The 14,228-nt window shown below is 32.2% G+C and overlaps 1 protein-coding gene across 1 annotated transcript; it reads right to left on the reverse strand.

Moving 5' to 3' along the window:
* Positions 1-690: 690 nt before the first annotated feature.
* LOC106615574 (mucin-13) lies at positions 691-7,385 on the reverse strand. The gene is made up of 3 exons (XM_014231847.3): positions 7,006-7,385; positions 1,311-1,805; positions 691-1,226 (listed from the first exon to the last, which is right to left on the reverse strand). The coding sequence occupies exons 1-3, from the start codon at positions 7,067-7,069 to the stop codon at positions 1,018-1,020; spliced, it is 768 nt and encodes a 255-aa protein (XP_014087322.2). The 5' UTR covers positions 7,070-7,385; the 3' UTR covers positions 691-1,017.
* Positions 7,386-14,228: the final 6,843 nt, after the last annotated feature.

The following is a 14,228-nucleotide window of genomic DNA, read 5'->3' on the forward strand; positions in this document are numbered from 1 at the left end:
GCAAAAGACTGGAATACTAGATGATATACTGGCCATTCTGGATTTTTCGACTAATTCTCTAAATTTTTCAAATAAAAAAATAAGAATTGTAAATTCCCAGCGTTGATTTTTGAATAGCTCCGCTTAGCTATGATTCGACTACGATTCAAAACATTTTCATTCAATTAAGCGACCTCAGGATTCGATATGGAATTCAACGAAAACGGAGTTTTTAATGATATGATTTAACGATATGGTAATAAGCTGAACGTTGGGGACGTCAAATCTGGATGATGGATCAATGAAAAATCCCTTGAAATGCAGCTATTTGCTAAATTTAATTCTTATAACGCAAGACTTTGCGTTCAAACCGGCATACAGATGGAAGGATAGGTCTATATTTTTATATATTCAGCGCACCTTTATAATAGTTTAGTATACTTTTATGAAGTTGTATTTGTTATTTATCATTTAGAACCAAAAAAAGTTTGTTGTACGATAACAGCGCGACCACGAAAAAAAAGCCGTCACACTTGTGGGATTTATCTCAAATATATGTTTAAATATAGTCGTTCTCATAACTTTTATTTTACTCTATTTGCGATAAATTTTTTGGTGTTGTAACAAAAATTATTTTGACATCTTCGTTCTATCCGCCAATGTGCGCTTAGCCTAAAGTAATTAGAGTGTTAATAAAAAGTTCTGTACACATTACTTTGTTTCGCTTAATTTTCATTTTTGTTTTTATTTTGTAAAAATCATTTGTTAACCTAGGAAACAAAATTAAAATATAGCTAACAATAAGGATTTTGGTAAAATTCTAAATTTAAATATTTCGATTTGCATGATTTTCGTACTTAATTCCAAATACAAACTAAATTATTTGTAAACATCTTTAAATACATAAGTATATGTCTTTTCCCGTTCCTCCATTCAATTGGCCAAATTTTGGTTATTTTGTTTAAACCAATGTCACTACACACACTGTCAGTTGTCCGTATGTGCCATTAACGGCATTTACGAGCACAACACGACGCCTTATTGCCGGCTCAGCAGTGCAGCAATCAACGTGAACACCAACGCGGCCATTGAAACGCCCAGTGCGCTGCTGCCGTTACAACTGTTATTCGAGCAGGGTATGCACTTGCTCAGTTCAGTACCGTTATTCAGCGCCTTCAGCTGACCGCAAACGCTTTCCATGGTGGTGACACGCGAGCAGCCACGTTCCATCTGTACACTGCCGTTAACTGGAAAAACAAAAATAAACACATTTACCATATATTTCGTTATATAACTGATTGATTTTAGCAAATAGCTAATGCGCTACTCACCTTCCTTTTGCACACTGAAGCAGTGGTAGGTGTAAGTGCCGCTAACAAGTGGCAACGCTTTGGGTGCTTCATAGCTAACTGTACTCTCGGTGCTGTTATTGCTGATGGTGACTTCAGTGGCGATCAACAAATCAGCAGCAACGGTGCCTACATTAGGTGGTGTGGGCACGGTTACTGGTGGACCCACGGTAGGTGCTGTCGGCACTGCTTCGGTAGTGGTGCCTTCGTTGGTAGTCACCTCGGTGCTGCCTGTGGTTGTTGTGGCAAGTGTTGTGCCGATTGTGGTGGTGGTTGTGATGGTGGTTGTGCTGTCCATTGTTGGCTCAGTTGTTGTGGTCGTGGTTGGCTCTGTGGTGGGTTCCAGTGTGGTGCTGCTCTCTTCGAAGAATTTCGCATCGCATGCTTCGAGGGGTGTTTCTTTTGTAACTTTCGCACAATCTTCGCAAACATAACACATCAGTGGTGTGGTAGAGGCGACTGTGGCGCTGTGGCATGCTGAGGATTAGAGAGTGAGATGGAGAGCGTTAAAAGAGCGTTCTTATGCAGTTTATTAAATGTTTAGAAGCAATAGTAAATTAAATTTCTTGATTTTTTATTGAAAAAAACTGGCATATACCTATTTAAAGTTGTGCTCATGTAGGTTTGTTTACAAAACACTAAAAAATATTTTGGTGTATAAATTTCGCAATTTCAAATTAATTTAAAAAAAAAAGGTTTAATGCTTTTGAAAAAACGTCTTCGAAATATTACATAATTCTCACCGAAGCTTATGCTTGATATAAGTCATAACCATTGAAATTCCCCAAATATTGAATTTTTAATTTATGGCAACATATTAATTCAACAATGATTTTGCTATTTTTGTTATCAAAAATTAAGTATGTTTTTTTGCGGTTTTCATATTTATTGTGTATGTGGTATATATCATTATTGTAGTGATGTGCGACCAAATATAAAAAAAAGATAAGGGGTGATAAAGTTACCCGTTGAGGTCAGCGCTATTAATATTTTCAAATATTTCGGATTTCTATGCAACTTTTTAAGCCCGCAATCTGTTTTTTGCTTAAAATGATGCACATCCCTTAATTATTCTCACAAATAAAGAGTTGTCTACCTAAGATTGTCGAACTAGCATTAATTTGTCTTAATATTCACAAAACACTCAAGAATTATTTTTATACTCTATTTATTCAGCTTTTTTTTATGTAAGACACTTTTTAAAGCTGAATTTACCAGCTTATTTATAAGGATTTTGCACCGTGTTTGATCTCCTCCTTACTCACAACTTCACTTCTATTTTTGTAAGACAGCCGTGTTAAACGCAAAATATTGATGTGAGGTTATTCTTCCAAAAAGCAACTACTTATTATTTTCAGCCTTAGTTTCTCCCTATATTTTCAGGTTTATATACATTTTCTTAACGCATACGAATTTGATGTTATTAGTTGGTAATGTGACGTCACTTTAGCAAATGCCCATCTGAACTTTATCATATACAATTCTTCAGAGTTTGTTTTATATACGAAATAATAACTTTTATCAGGAATAACTGACATTTACTGAATTTATATTGCGTCATTACTTATTTTATCAATAAATTTTTAAAATGCTTAACTCTTTTATTTAATAAAAAACCAATTAAAAGAAGGAAAACATAATTTTCTTTGTCTCCCTTTGTGCTATGCGGGATTCTTACATTTACTAGCCATCTGTTGATCTTCACTATTATCATGACAATTTTAACAACTGTCACTCTTGTCTTGTTTACCTCCAGAACGTTGTGAAGACAGAGAAAACAAAGGGAAGAGTTAAAGGCATGCAAGGCGCACTGGTTGGGTTAAATATTTACTTGCAACAACAAAGAAGTAAATGTACTTAAAAGCACATATATGTACATACGTATAACATCGTAGCCACGCCGTGACTGACAGGTTGGTTAGAGCAGATTTTTGCATATTTTTTTTTGGTTGTTCTTAGTAAAGTACTGAGCTGTCGCAGAAAAAGTACCGATTACTGTTAAATAAAGTTCTTTTCTTAATATGACCGTTACAAAAGGTTTGTCGTCCATATTTCATGATTTTGATATATTGTTGTGAATGGTGTTGGTGCTTATTCAAAGCAGTAATGAAAACGATTCCACGTAATTAAAATTTTTTATACATTTTTCATCAAAAAGCTGTCACGTTTTTTTTAATTCATCAAAGTGTGATTTCCAGATTTCAAGCGGAAAAATTTTACTCCTTCTATGCTTACTGTACTATGAAAAATAAAGTACAACTCGTTTGCTTGGTTTAATTAAATTTCTAGCATGGTTGAATATATATTTTAATTATTTTCTCTTAATTTGAAGGCTAGCAATTACTTGCACATATATTATCATTAATTTATGCAGACTAGTAATAATATTTGAATAATTTATTTCACTAGACATTGTATTGCTTCTAAAACTTGCCCACGATTGAATTTAACATTTAATTATATGTATGTTATAACGTTGTAAATACCGCGTAGGAAATGGTGATCTATAAGTAATGTATATAGTAAGGTGCCAGATTAAAAATTAAATGATAAATTACCAACTGAATAGAAACAAATAACTTAGAAAACAAAGCAAATGGCAGCATGAGGAGACACCAATAGAGTAGGGGTTTCACTACACATACATAATTTGAGCGAAAAGAGAGTAAGACAGTACACAAATTTTGATAAAATTCAGGCACAAACTATAAAAATATTAAGTGTGTAAATATTTAAATCATATACTTCCAGTTCATGCTTTCGTAGCTGTTTTTTGGAAATGTGTCAAAAGTAACGAATACCCTGCTGGGTATGTATTGTTTGCGAAAATATTGCTTTTGGAATATTGAAATACATTTTCGTATGCCACTATTTGTTGTTACAAAATATAGTAATATGAGAATGCCTAACTGTTTTTTTTCTAATTTTTTATTACTGTATCTTTCTTAATTGCTACGTTATAAATAGGTAAATGTGTAAAGACATTTGTATTGCAATGTATTTATCAACGCCTTGTAAGCACTTTTACAAATGTTTATAGCCAAATGCGAATATTGAGTGTCAAACTACTTCTACCACATGCTGATATACATACATACATATATATATATATATGGGCCAATTTGTATAAATATATAAATAAAAATATATTCATAATATTATTTAAATAAAAATACTGAATTTAAGTTGAGTTATCCGAATTTCGGCATTGTATGAAACCAATATCGGGATCCCGAAAAATTTCGGGATTATAATTTTACTATATCTGTTTCTCTATATAAAAAATTAAAAATATTAGTGCATTAAAAACACATGAATCCTAAAGTAACGTTTCGGGATTCCGTCAATGTAATACCAAAATTTTGGAATTATGTTGTTAGTTTTTCACTTAAACAAAAAAAAAAAAATAAAAATGCACTATCGCTATTTCGAAATTTTCCAAAACCAATATCGCGATTAGGAAAAATTTCGGGATTATATTTTTACTATATCTGATTGTTTTTATTAAAAATTATAAATTTTAGAGCATTAAAAACACATAAAACGTAAAGCAACGTTTCGGGATACCGCACAAAATTTATTTGACTATACATACATATTTTCTAATATTTATATTGAGCGCGTAGTATTTACATATAGGTATTCCTTGTAACAGCAGTTAGTTTTTATTTCCTATATGAAAAAGAAAAACCTTCTTGCCGCTGTCAAAATATGTTTATTAATGTATTCTCACATACTCTTATAAATTTATTTATTTATTGTCATAAGTTAATTAGCCAAACAGCTTAAAAATTAATCATGTGATATACTTGTAAGTTTTTATGTACATAAATATAATATATAGGAAAGTATATAATATATACATGTGGGTTATAGCACATTTGTTGCCGTTTTGCCAAGTAGTGTCTAACTGCTTAGGTAAATATGTCAGCTTAGGTGAATATTTACAAATCTACATGACCATAAATTCATAAACATTTATTTTGCATATGTGTACATATATACGTAGGTATATATACATATTTGTGTGTATATTCATACGTTCTTTCGATCATAATTCAATTTACTTTAGTTCACCAGCCATTGTGTTTGTAAGCTGACATTTAATTAACATTTTACTGTTTGTTCGCAGATTATTGTGAAAGACTGTATATTACATACATATTTACATTATTGAGAATTCCCACAAAAAGCGAAAACAATTCAAGCACTTGCAATTGCATTACTTTGAAATTACCAAGAGTCCATAACTAAGTATCTAATAAATTAGCTTATAGTTTTTCCCACTTTCGAGTTTAGTTTTTAAAATCAACTATTTAGTTGCACAAATTTGCATATAATTGATATAGTTGTTTTCGTGTTGCCTCTTCTTTATGCATTTCAGCTTAATTCTCGTGTTAAAAATTTTCATATGAAAACAACAACCAAACATCCAAACTGTTTGATTTATAGCGGTTTGTTTGTTCTATTCACCACTAATCAAAGTTGAACGCGGCGAATCTTCTATACACAAATATTCCTTGCCTTATTTATGTAAAAAATTGGCGCAAAAAAGAAAATAAAAATGTTGGCTTTAGTAATGTTTAGAACTTAGAAAATGCTAGCATACCGGTGTTTATAACAAGAAAATATTCAAACCTTTACTAGTAGACTTTATAAAGTAAAGTACATAGAAATCCTTTGCTTCTGACTACAAATCTGTCATATTTCTATTTTAGTCTCAAAGTATGGGCAATGGCTTCATGTGAATTTGATTTTGGCCATTATTGTTAGATTAACCCATGAAAATATTTAAAATTAGTTAATATCTTATTTTTCTTTTTTTGCTGATCCACCGCGAAAGTTTGAAACACCCATAAAAGCATGAGGATAGTTCAAAGATAACAACTATAGTTCAGATATCTTCTCAGCAACGCCTACTCCAAGAATTATAAATTTTACTTTTTCAACAGCATTAGTAACAAAAAGTCATTCAGTAATAATTTATAGAACTTTTATCGTACGTTTTTGTGGTCACAACTACGTGAAGGACAGAAATTATAGTATATATTTTCAATTTGTTAATGATTGTGGTTTGTAAGCCAACATGATTTTTAGCATACCAATTTTGGCAGAAACTCGGCAAACCAAAAAAAGAATTTAAGTCTTCCGCCTCTCTAGAATAGTAAAAAGTATCGGAATCTTGCACTTTTTTTGGTAATTTAGCATTTAAAACCAAGAAACTGAAACGTCCCACACCTCGTGAGAACCTACAAAGTTCATGGAGCTAAAGAGCTAAGGTCTCCACTGCTTCGTTAAAGCACTTTCAGAAGTTGGATTTGTTATCGGCGACACTAAACAGTTTGTTAATCATGAAAAATAAATCTCTGCTGCCATAACTTGAACTTGTGGGCAAAAAATATTGAGCCAAGTGCCATGTGAGTTTAAAAAAATCCTCTAAGCTTGTTTTATTAAAATTCGTTAATTTCTTGCACATATGTTATTCCTTTCTGCACATTATTAACCCTTACTTGATGCGCACAAAGGTTTCTCATAGTGAAATTTGCTCAGAATGATAAAAAAGCTGAATAATTTTTTTTGCTAAATTTTTTTTTGTTTTTTTTTTTTAAATATTGCCACACATAATTTTTTGTTAAACCACTAATAAAACAGTTTATTTTTGTTTAGTGTAAATTACCTTGTACTATGCAAGCCAGCAACAGGAAGCCCGTTAGTTTTCTTATATTTTTAATTTGTTGCATTTTGTATTTATTGTTGTTTTTTGTTTATTCAAAAAGTTACAATTGAGATTTTTATTTGATTAATTTTAATTTTAATCTAATTTATAATAATTTTTGTATTTTTTATTCCTTTAAAAAGCAATCAAGTTGATAGATCTGCTGCAAGAAATGCGAGATACGCGATGACACGAGAAATACAAATCAACGCAACTAAAATATTATTTCGATCTTTATTTAAGAGTTATTATCCTTGCTATTTCACTTTGCTTGTGCGCGTCAACCGCCGTTTACGAATTTCAAAAATTAACTGAAAATCTCATGATCCCATTGAAAGTTTATATATGTATTTTCCGTGCTTTAAAGCGTGCTCAGCTCACTACTGCCACTGTCAGCTGTCCAGCGGTGCAATATGTACGAGTGTATATATTATATGGCCGATCGCAGCGCGCCATTTACGAACCTTACTGAGCGCAACTGGCAGCTACTGTTCTACAGTAACCCCCTTCCACTTACACTGTACTGTTTTTTTAGCTCTCTCTTTTTCACTTCCATTGAGTGCCTTCTGGCCGACAATATGCTCGATACTGAGCTAATTCTGGCAACTTACATATTAACTGACCCAACTGGCTTAATTATTATCAGCGTAAAAACTATTTTTGATAAATAAAATAAACTAAAAACAAAAAGTGGTAACCGGCAGTAAAAGTGAAGCATAGTCTGGCACCGAAGCACAGCGCGGAGACAAACAGTGAGCGATTTGCTAATTATCAAACAGCTGAGTTTTGGGTATGCTTTCTGTAAATACCGGTGACTTGTTTGTGTGCACGGGAGGGGCGGTGGAGAAAAGTGCCGCCACTGTAAATAAAGAACAGCAGAAATAAAAGCAAGAATTCCGCAAAAAATGTTTGTATTTGTATTTGCTTGTTGTTTGCAATGTTTTGTTTTTTTTTCCTTTGTCATTTTGTGATTTCTGCATTTAACTTATATTATTTTATCTCACAATCGGTGCTCAATATGACAATATCGCCAATTAATTGTTGACCAGGTTTACCGCTGTCTCGGCTTCTAAATGTCAACGAACAGACGTTGTTAGTTGACGGGTTCTCTCATATGACGTAACACACGTAAGCTTTCATATTGTTTGACTACCTGCGTTCAACGTTCCGTGTGTGTCATGCGATTTGCAGAAATCAAAACAAAATACAAAAGAAGCACTCATTAATTTTTGAACTTTCTTGATTTACCAACTTAACCATATTTTTCGCATTTGGACGATGATCGCACTGTTAGAAGGCGTACTGAGAAGTGCGTAGGCTTTTAGAAGCTGTGTTGGTTGAAAGTGAACTTTATTATGTCTGTTTTCAGCTTAAAAGTAGAAAAAATTATGCTTATATACATCGAAATCGTTTGCGCGGAATTTAGAATTGCATACATATATTTTTGTTTGTTTGCAGAGAGAGTTAAAGGGTAAAAGAAAAACTTTGAAAATTTCTTTAAAAAGTTGGTGGAAATAAAGGGCAAAAACTAGAGTTTTTCTTTATATATGTATAACATTTCATGTTCGGCTTTTTAGTTAGATTTGGTTGTTATCTTCAGACCTTTGTGAAGCCAAACGAAAAAACTCCTATCCAACATACTAGCTATCGTCAAAGCGCCCTGAATCTATCACAAATGTGCTAAGGTGTTTTATTTCTATTTTTGCCATTTCACCTGAATATCTAAGTGTATGAGATTGGGGGCTTTTTGCCTTGATCTGGCAAAAGCGGTACATTGGAGAAAGTGTTGAGATGTTTCTATTTCATCTTCTTCCAAACAGCTAATAGAGCTGCATCATAAAAGATGTTCAATCTTATTGCGTAAATCTCGATAGGACAGTGTTCAGTTAGAACTGCTACAACCATTGAAAGGTGAACATTGCTGCGAGTGTAGAGCTTCCTAGACCTCTTCCGATTTACCCTGTACCAGCAAGACCTTGCGACTGTACAGCTGATGGTAGTTAACCAACGCTTGCTGAGCTGGTCTGAAGCTTAGGGGTTCAGTTGCAAACCACAGGAAGCCAACGGAGCCCCTATCCCTTCGAATTTTGCAGTTCCGTTCTCTAGTAGCCCTTATAAAATTTGTGTCTGAGTTAGTTTTCCGTTAGCGAATGACTTATCGATTTCCTTGTGAGAAACGGTGTATCGTAAGATGAAAACCGAGAGCTCGAAATGATTGACCTTAGAATTGATCCATTGTCGTAATGTTCTAAAATATATTCACCGTTATATTATTTTATAAAATATCTTATTTGATTTCATTTGTAAAATGTGAGAACCAATAACCAAGGAAATCGCACTAAGTTCAGAAATTTGTCGAAAAATACGAAGAAGTTTGCTAAATGAAATTTTAGAGAATCCATTATTATTATCCCAGAGGTGTTCCCAGTAAAATGTATATCATATGTTGAAACTTAGTGAGCTCAAATGTAGCAGAATTGACACCATTAACAACCGCCGCATTTCTGGGCTGAATATTCTAAAACTTCGGATTTTTTCGTAAAATATTACAAACAATCTAAGTCAATGTCAAGCCGTTATAGAATAGCTTTTGAAAGCTTATGAAAATATCATTATCCCCTTTAAAACTTAAACACGTTGTATATTTTAGTGGCATCACAATTGGCGTCCTAAAGGCCTATGTGTGTCGTAAGACAGCCACTCTACCTAACTACCTACCTATTTTGGTCAAGCCCTTTAAATTGTATAAATACCACATTAATCATCTACTTCTATCTGATTTACCCTCAAACATTAAAATATTAGGTAGCTTTAAACTCTATCGCTCATGTGGTGATCCAGTGATTAGAAACATTTACGTAGAACGAAAACCTATTTTCTAGAGAATTGCCGGACGATATGTAAAATTAATTAATATGTAATATTAACCGTTATCAATTTCTTAGTACAGTTTTAGTATGTAAAATTTATCAGTGATCGATTGCCACTAAAAATAAAAATATTTGAAGCACTTCACTTTATAAAAATATATTCAAATTCATTTCATAAATTAACCTTTTGTTAGTGTAAAAAATAATTATGTTGCCAACATAAACCACTGCATTAAAACAACCGTTGCCTTATTAGGTTGTGAGATTTATAGATTTTTTTATTACCGTTACATATTAAGTGCGTTTATTTTCTCATTCGGTAATATTGCATATAGAAACGAGCGTCAACTTGGTCATATCTGGTTATAAAAAAGTCAAACACATTCTGATTGTATATCTTAATTTCTGTGAAATATAGACCCGTATTTAAAATTAAATTAATGAATATTTGATTTTTAATATAATATTGAAAATATTTTGAGACAATAAAAGGGTATTTTGGGTATGTCTTAACTCTCTGCGGATAATTTGAAATAATAGGATATTACAAACGAAAGATAACAAGAGGACATAAAAAAGTGGTTTTAGCAAAGTAGGACCATTTTCTCATGGTACGCAGATAGAGGAAGCATATTAAGCATCTAAATCTTTTGTTAAGCACATTGTGAGTGTTGTTTCACATAATTTTACTCGAGTCCACATACATATGAATTTCATGATCAATTTATGAATAGGAAAACTGTGGACGCATGCAGGGTTCTTAATCTTACATTGAGCTTGTGACAAACATAGATTGAAGAAGCGATTGAGATCGATTTGTGGTAAAAAAATATATCATACAAATGTGCAGAATTATATGTAGTATGGAAAGTTCAGGGTTAAATTGTTGACTTAGAAATTTGATATTTGAGTTATGTGCTAACCTTTTTGCGTGTAATTTAATGAAATCAATAATTCGTTTTAATTCAAACACCGACATGTAATGGCTTTACATTCGACATAATATACTTTATTTAGGAGTCCAAATTACCGAGTTACAAGCTGATATGAACAGCTTGACGTCAGTTAACTAAAAATAATGAACCAGATGGTAATAGGCAGTGGTGTTAGTTGGGATTTCTAGCTCATTCATTAACTATTTAGTTTAACCAATTTTATCACCAATTCGGCGCTTCTACTACACTTTTATTTTGTTGTACGAGGGTGATATGACAAATCGGTGTTTTTTCTACTGATTGCTTTCAAGTTCAAACATGGCTGCTAGCTTATGTTAGCAAGACATCTCAAGTTAGTAAAGAATTATTTGACTGATTGACTTGGGAAACACAAACGAGCAGAACAGTGTAAATGTTGGTGAAAGGCATTAATATGCCATTATCTGCCGATGATATGTTCTGATTTTAAATCTAAAGGCGTAAGTTTGGCGTAACATTTTTAAAACGGAAATAAGTGCGAAACAGGAAATTTCTAAATTAAATATATCAAGTTAAATTAATTCCTAATCAGTATTCCATGACTTCCTTCAGATTTCTAAGAGCACTCCCTTAAAATTTTTCTGGAATGGGATGAAAAATAGTGAATAGTTTGATAAGTGAAACAGCAATAGGAGTTTTCTGATAACTTGAAATTTAGATCTTAAAGGTTTCTAAAACCAAATATTATTTTTACAACAGTAATAATGGCTTCACCATCTGTAGCTTTGAATACTTCTAGATCTTCTTGTGACGAAATAGTAGATTGTCTTAAAAAGTTATTAGTTTTTAGTGTCCCTTTCTATGAAAGGTCTTTATTTGCTGCGAGAATACAAGTATTTTTAATAAAATCGGCAGCTACATCTTCTCGGTGCAATTAGACACAGCTTTTGTTTTGATCGGAGCGGTAGAAAAAATTACCCAAACCCCAAATAAAATTGGGGAATTTTGACGACTTATTGGTCCTTGGCCGGCTATAAATCCGGGTCCGTTATGCTTAGTTAAAACCTGGCTGTTGTGGAGATTACAGTTCTTGTTGCTTGAGTAAGTTCACTATTTGAAAAACTTTGAAAGCCATATGTTCCAGCGCTACTCCAGATAGTGTTGTAATTTTTGATGACCCCAAAGATTTTTTTCGACCATTGGGAGCTTAGACAACATTGCGCTTTCAGTCTACTTTTCATTTGCTGCTTCTTCTGTATTCCTTTCTCTGACTTTGCAATCCGTCATCGTATCACATGACTTATTTAGCCGAATTAAAATACTATTTCATTAGTCTGCTGACAGCTAAAGTTAACAACTGCTTTATTTACATATTTTGTCACTTGTTTCATACATACTAACATACATTTGTACCTGTTAGATAATTGTTTTTTTTTTTTTTTGTTGCTTGTTTACATGATCGAAGCCAGTTGTTTCCTTCAATTAGTGCTAAGGTCAGCGCTTCGATATGCAAATTTAACTATCGCATAAACGCCAAATTCAAATTCACACACAAACACACTCCTCCATACAAATTTGGTTTAATCAATTCAGCAAAAAAAGCTTAGATTGTTGTAATCGTAATAATTTTTCCGCAAATCACTGAAGTGGAAAACTTCGGCGCACAACAAAATATTTCACCTCGTTGTTTTTTTATATATTTAACAACAAAAAAACTAAAAAAGTCGAAAAGTCGAAAAGTAACTACACAGTACTTTTTTCGCTTTTAATTTATATGATTTTTATTATATAATTGTTTTCATAAAAATTATATATAGGTATACTATTTATTTTGTCTTTGTTGCGCTACTAAGTGAATTAGCAAATAAATCACGTAGGTAATCAGCAACATCGTGTTAATTCGTCTGCAGTATGAAACTGAAAAACAAAAATAAAAAAACAACAACAATGTTATACAAAGCAACTATATACATATGTGGATCTGGTGTACATTTTTCGGCGATTAAAATGATTCTGCATCATAATTGAAAAAAGAATTGACATGCTGTGCTTGTCATGAAAAAAATCGTATAAATATTATGCATGTGCCATTTTTCCATTATGAATAAAACTATATATTTACATACACATATACTCGTTTACATATATACTAACATATGCAGATTTAACATTAACACTTTTATATTTATCTTTCAGATTGTCATATATATGGATTTGTGATAGTCAATTTAAATAAGTTTAAATATGGTAAGTAATTGTACAATATATTAAACACAAAAAAAAACCGGTTGAGTTCTAATTTTATTTTAGCCAAACTATTTTAAGAGTTAAATCCACTTGCAATTTTGAAAAAAACGCATTTTTTGTGAATTTTTTTAAGAGGAGCCATTATTGACAAAATGATGGCTTCCAAAAAAAAAGTCTATGAAAAAAAATGGCTTAAATAATCGAAATTATTGTCGAAATCTTATTACTTTGATTATTACCTTTTTCGTCTTTTACTTTAAGTTCAGTGACTTCTTTATAGCTCTGATATATCTAGCGATTTCCCTTTTCCTTTATTTATCTTTTCACCTGGGAAAAGTTTTGTCATCAAAAACTTATCTTAAGTGATAAATATATTTATAGAAATTCCTTGGAAATCAGCTGGTTTGTGACTAAGATCGTAGAAATCTTCACATTATTATGTTCGACTACATTTGAGATAATTTCTCATTACATAAAATTTCGATTATTGCATAAATAGGGTGCAGTTATGGGGTTATTGGGTATTCTATATTCTTGTCTCTGTGATTTAAAGGTCCAAGATGCTGTCTGTAATAGGCAACTATGGTGGTTGAACAATGTGTTATAACGTATGTACTGATGAGAGAGTCTATTAATCTGTAGTCTCTTCGAAAGGGCATCAAACCAAAGAATCTATGCAAATTCGGGCAAGTTTTATTGTCTGATAGATGTATTTATCTAAGCTTTTCAGTTCTACCCGTTTAAAAGTTTCTAACGTCTCTCTATCTCTCTCTCTCTCTCTCACTCTCTCTCTAAATTCTTGTTCGATAGACATCGATTACGAGTCTTCGATAATGAGAAACGATTTTATAGTTGTAGAGTCTGTTTTGATATTAATAACTATATCAAATAGATATTCTATGTATATAGCACTTTTTCAGCTTTTGGACGATAGAAATAAAAGCTAGATTCACAATCCATTTATTTATTATCTTTTAGCTGCAATAACGCTATCGGATATTGCGGTAGATACATTGTTACTTATTTCTATTTTCTGCGTAAACTTTGATGCTATTCTCTGCACTAAACAAGTTGAGGCGATGCTCTCGCCATAAGAGCAGAACTAATTTTCGTGTTTGGCTACAAAAATTTAATATTTTTTTCCTTTTGAGAA

The sequence above is a fragment of the Bactrocera oleae genome, chromosome 3, assembly GCF_042242935.1.
Source record: "Bactrocera oleae isolate idBacOlea1 chromosome 3, idBacOlea1, whole genome shotgun sequence".
NCBI classification, from domain to species: domain Eukaryota; kingdom Metazoa; phylum Arthropoda; class Insecta; order Diptera; family Tephritidae; genus Bactrocera; species Bactrocera oleae.

What these genes read in the sequence shown, in the direction of transcription:
- LOC106615574 (XM_014231847.3), bottom strand. Translation starts at nt 7,069, where the DNA reads ATGCAACAAATTAAAAATATAAGAAAACTAACGGGCTTCCTGTTGCTG. An exon ending in GCTGGCTTGCATAGTACAAG is followed by an intron (nt 1,806 to 7,005) that starts GTAATTTACACT and finishes TCTAATCCTCAG; the next exon opens with CATGCCACAGCGCCACAGTC. An exon ending in CTTCAGTGTGCAAAAGGAAG is followed by an intron (nt 1,227 to 1,310) that starts GTGAGTAGCGCA and finishes TTGTTTTTCCAG; the next exon opens with TTAACGGCAGTGTACAGATG.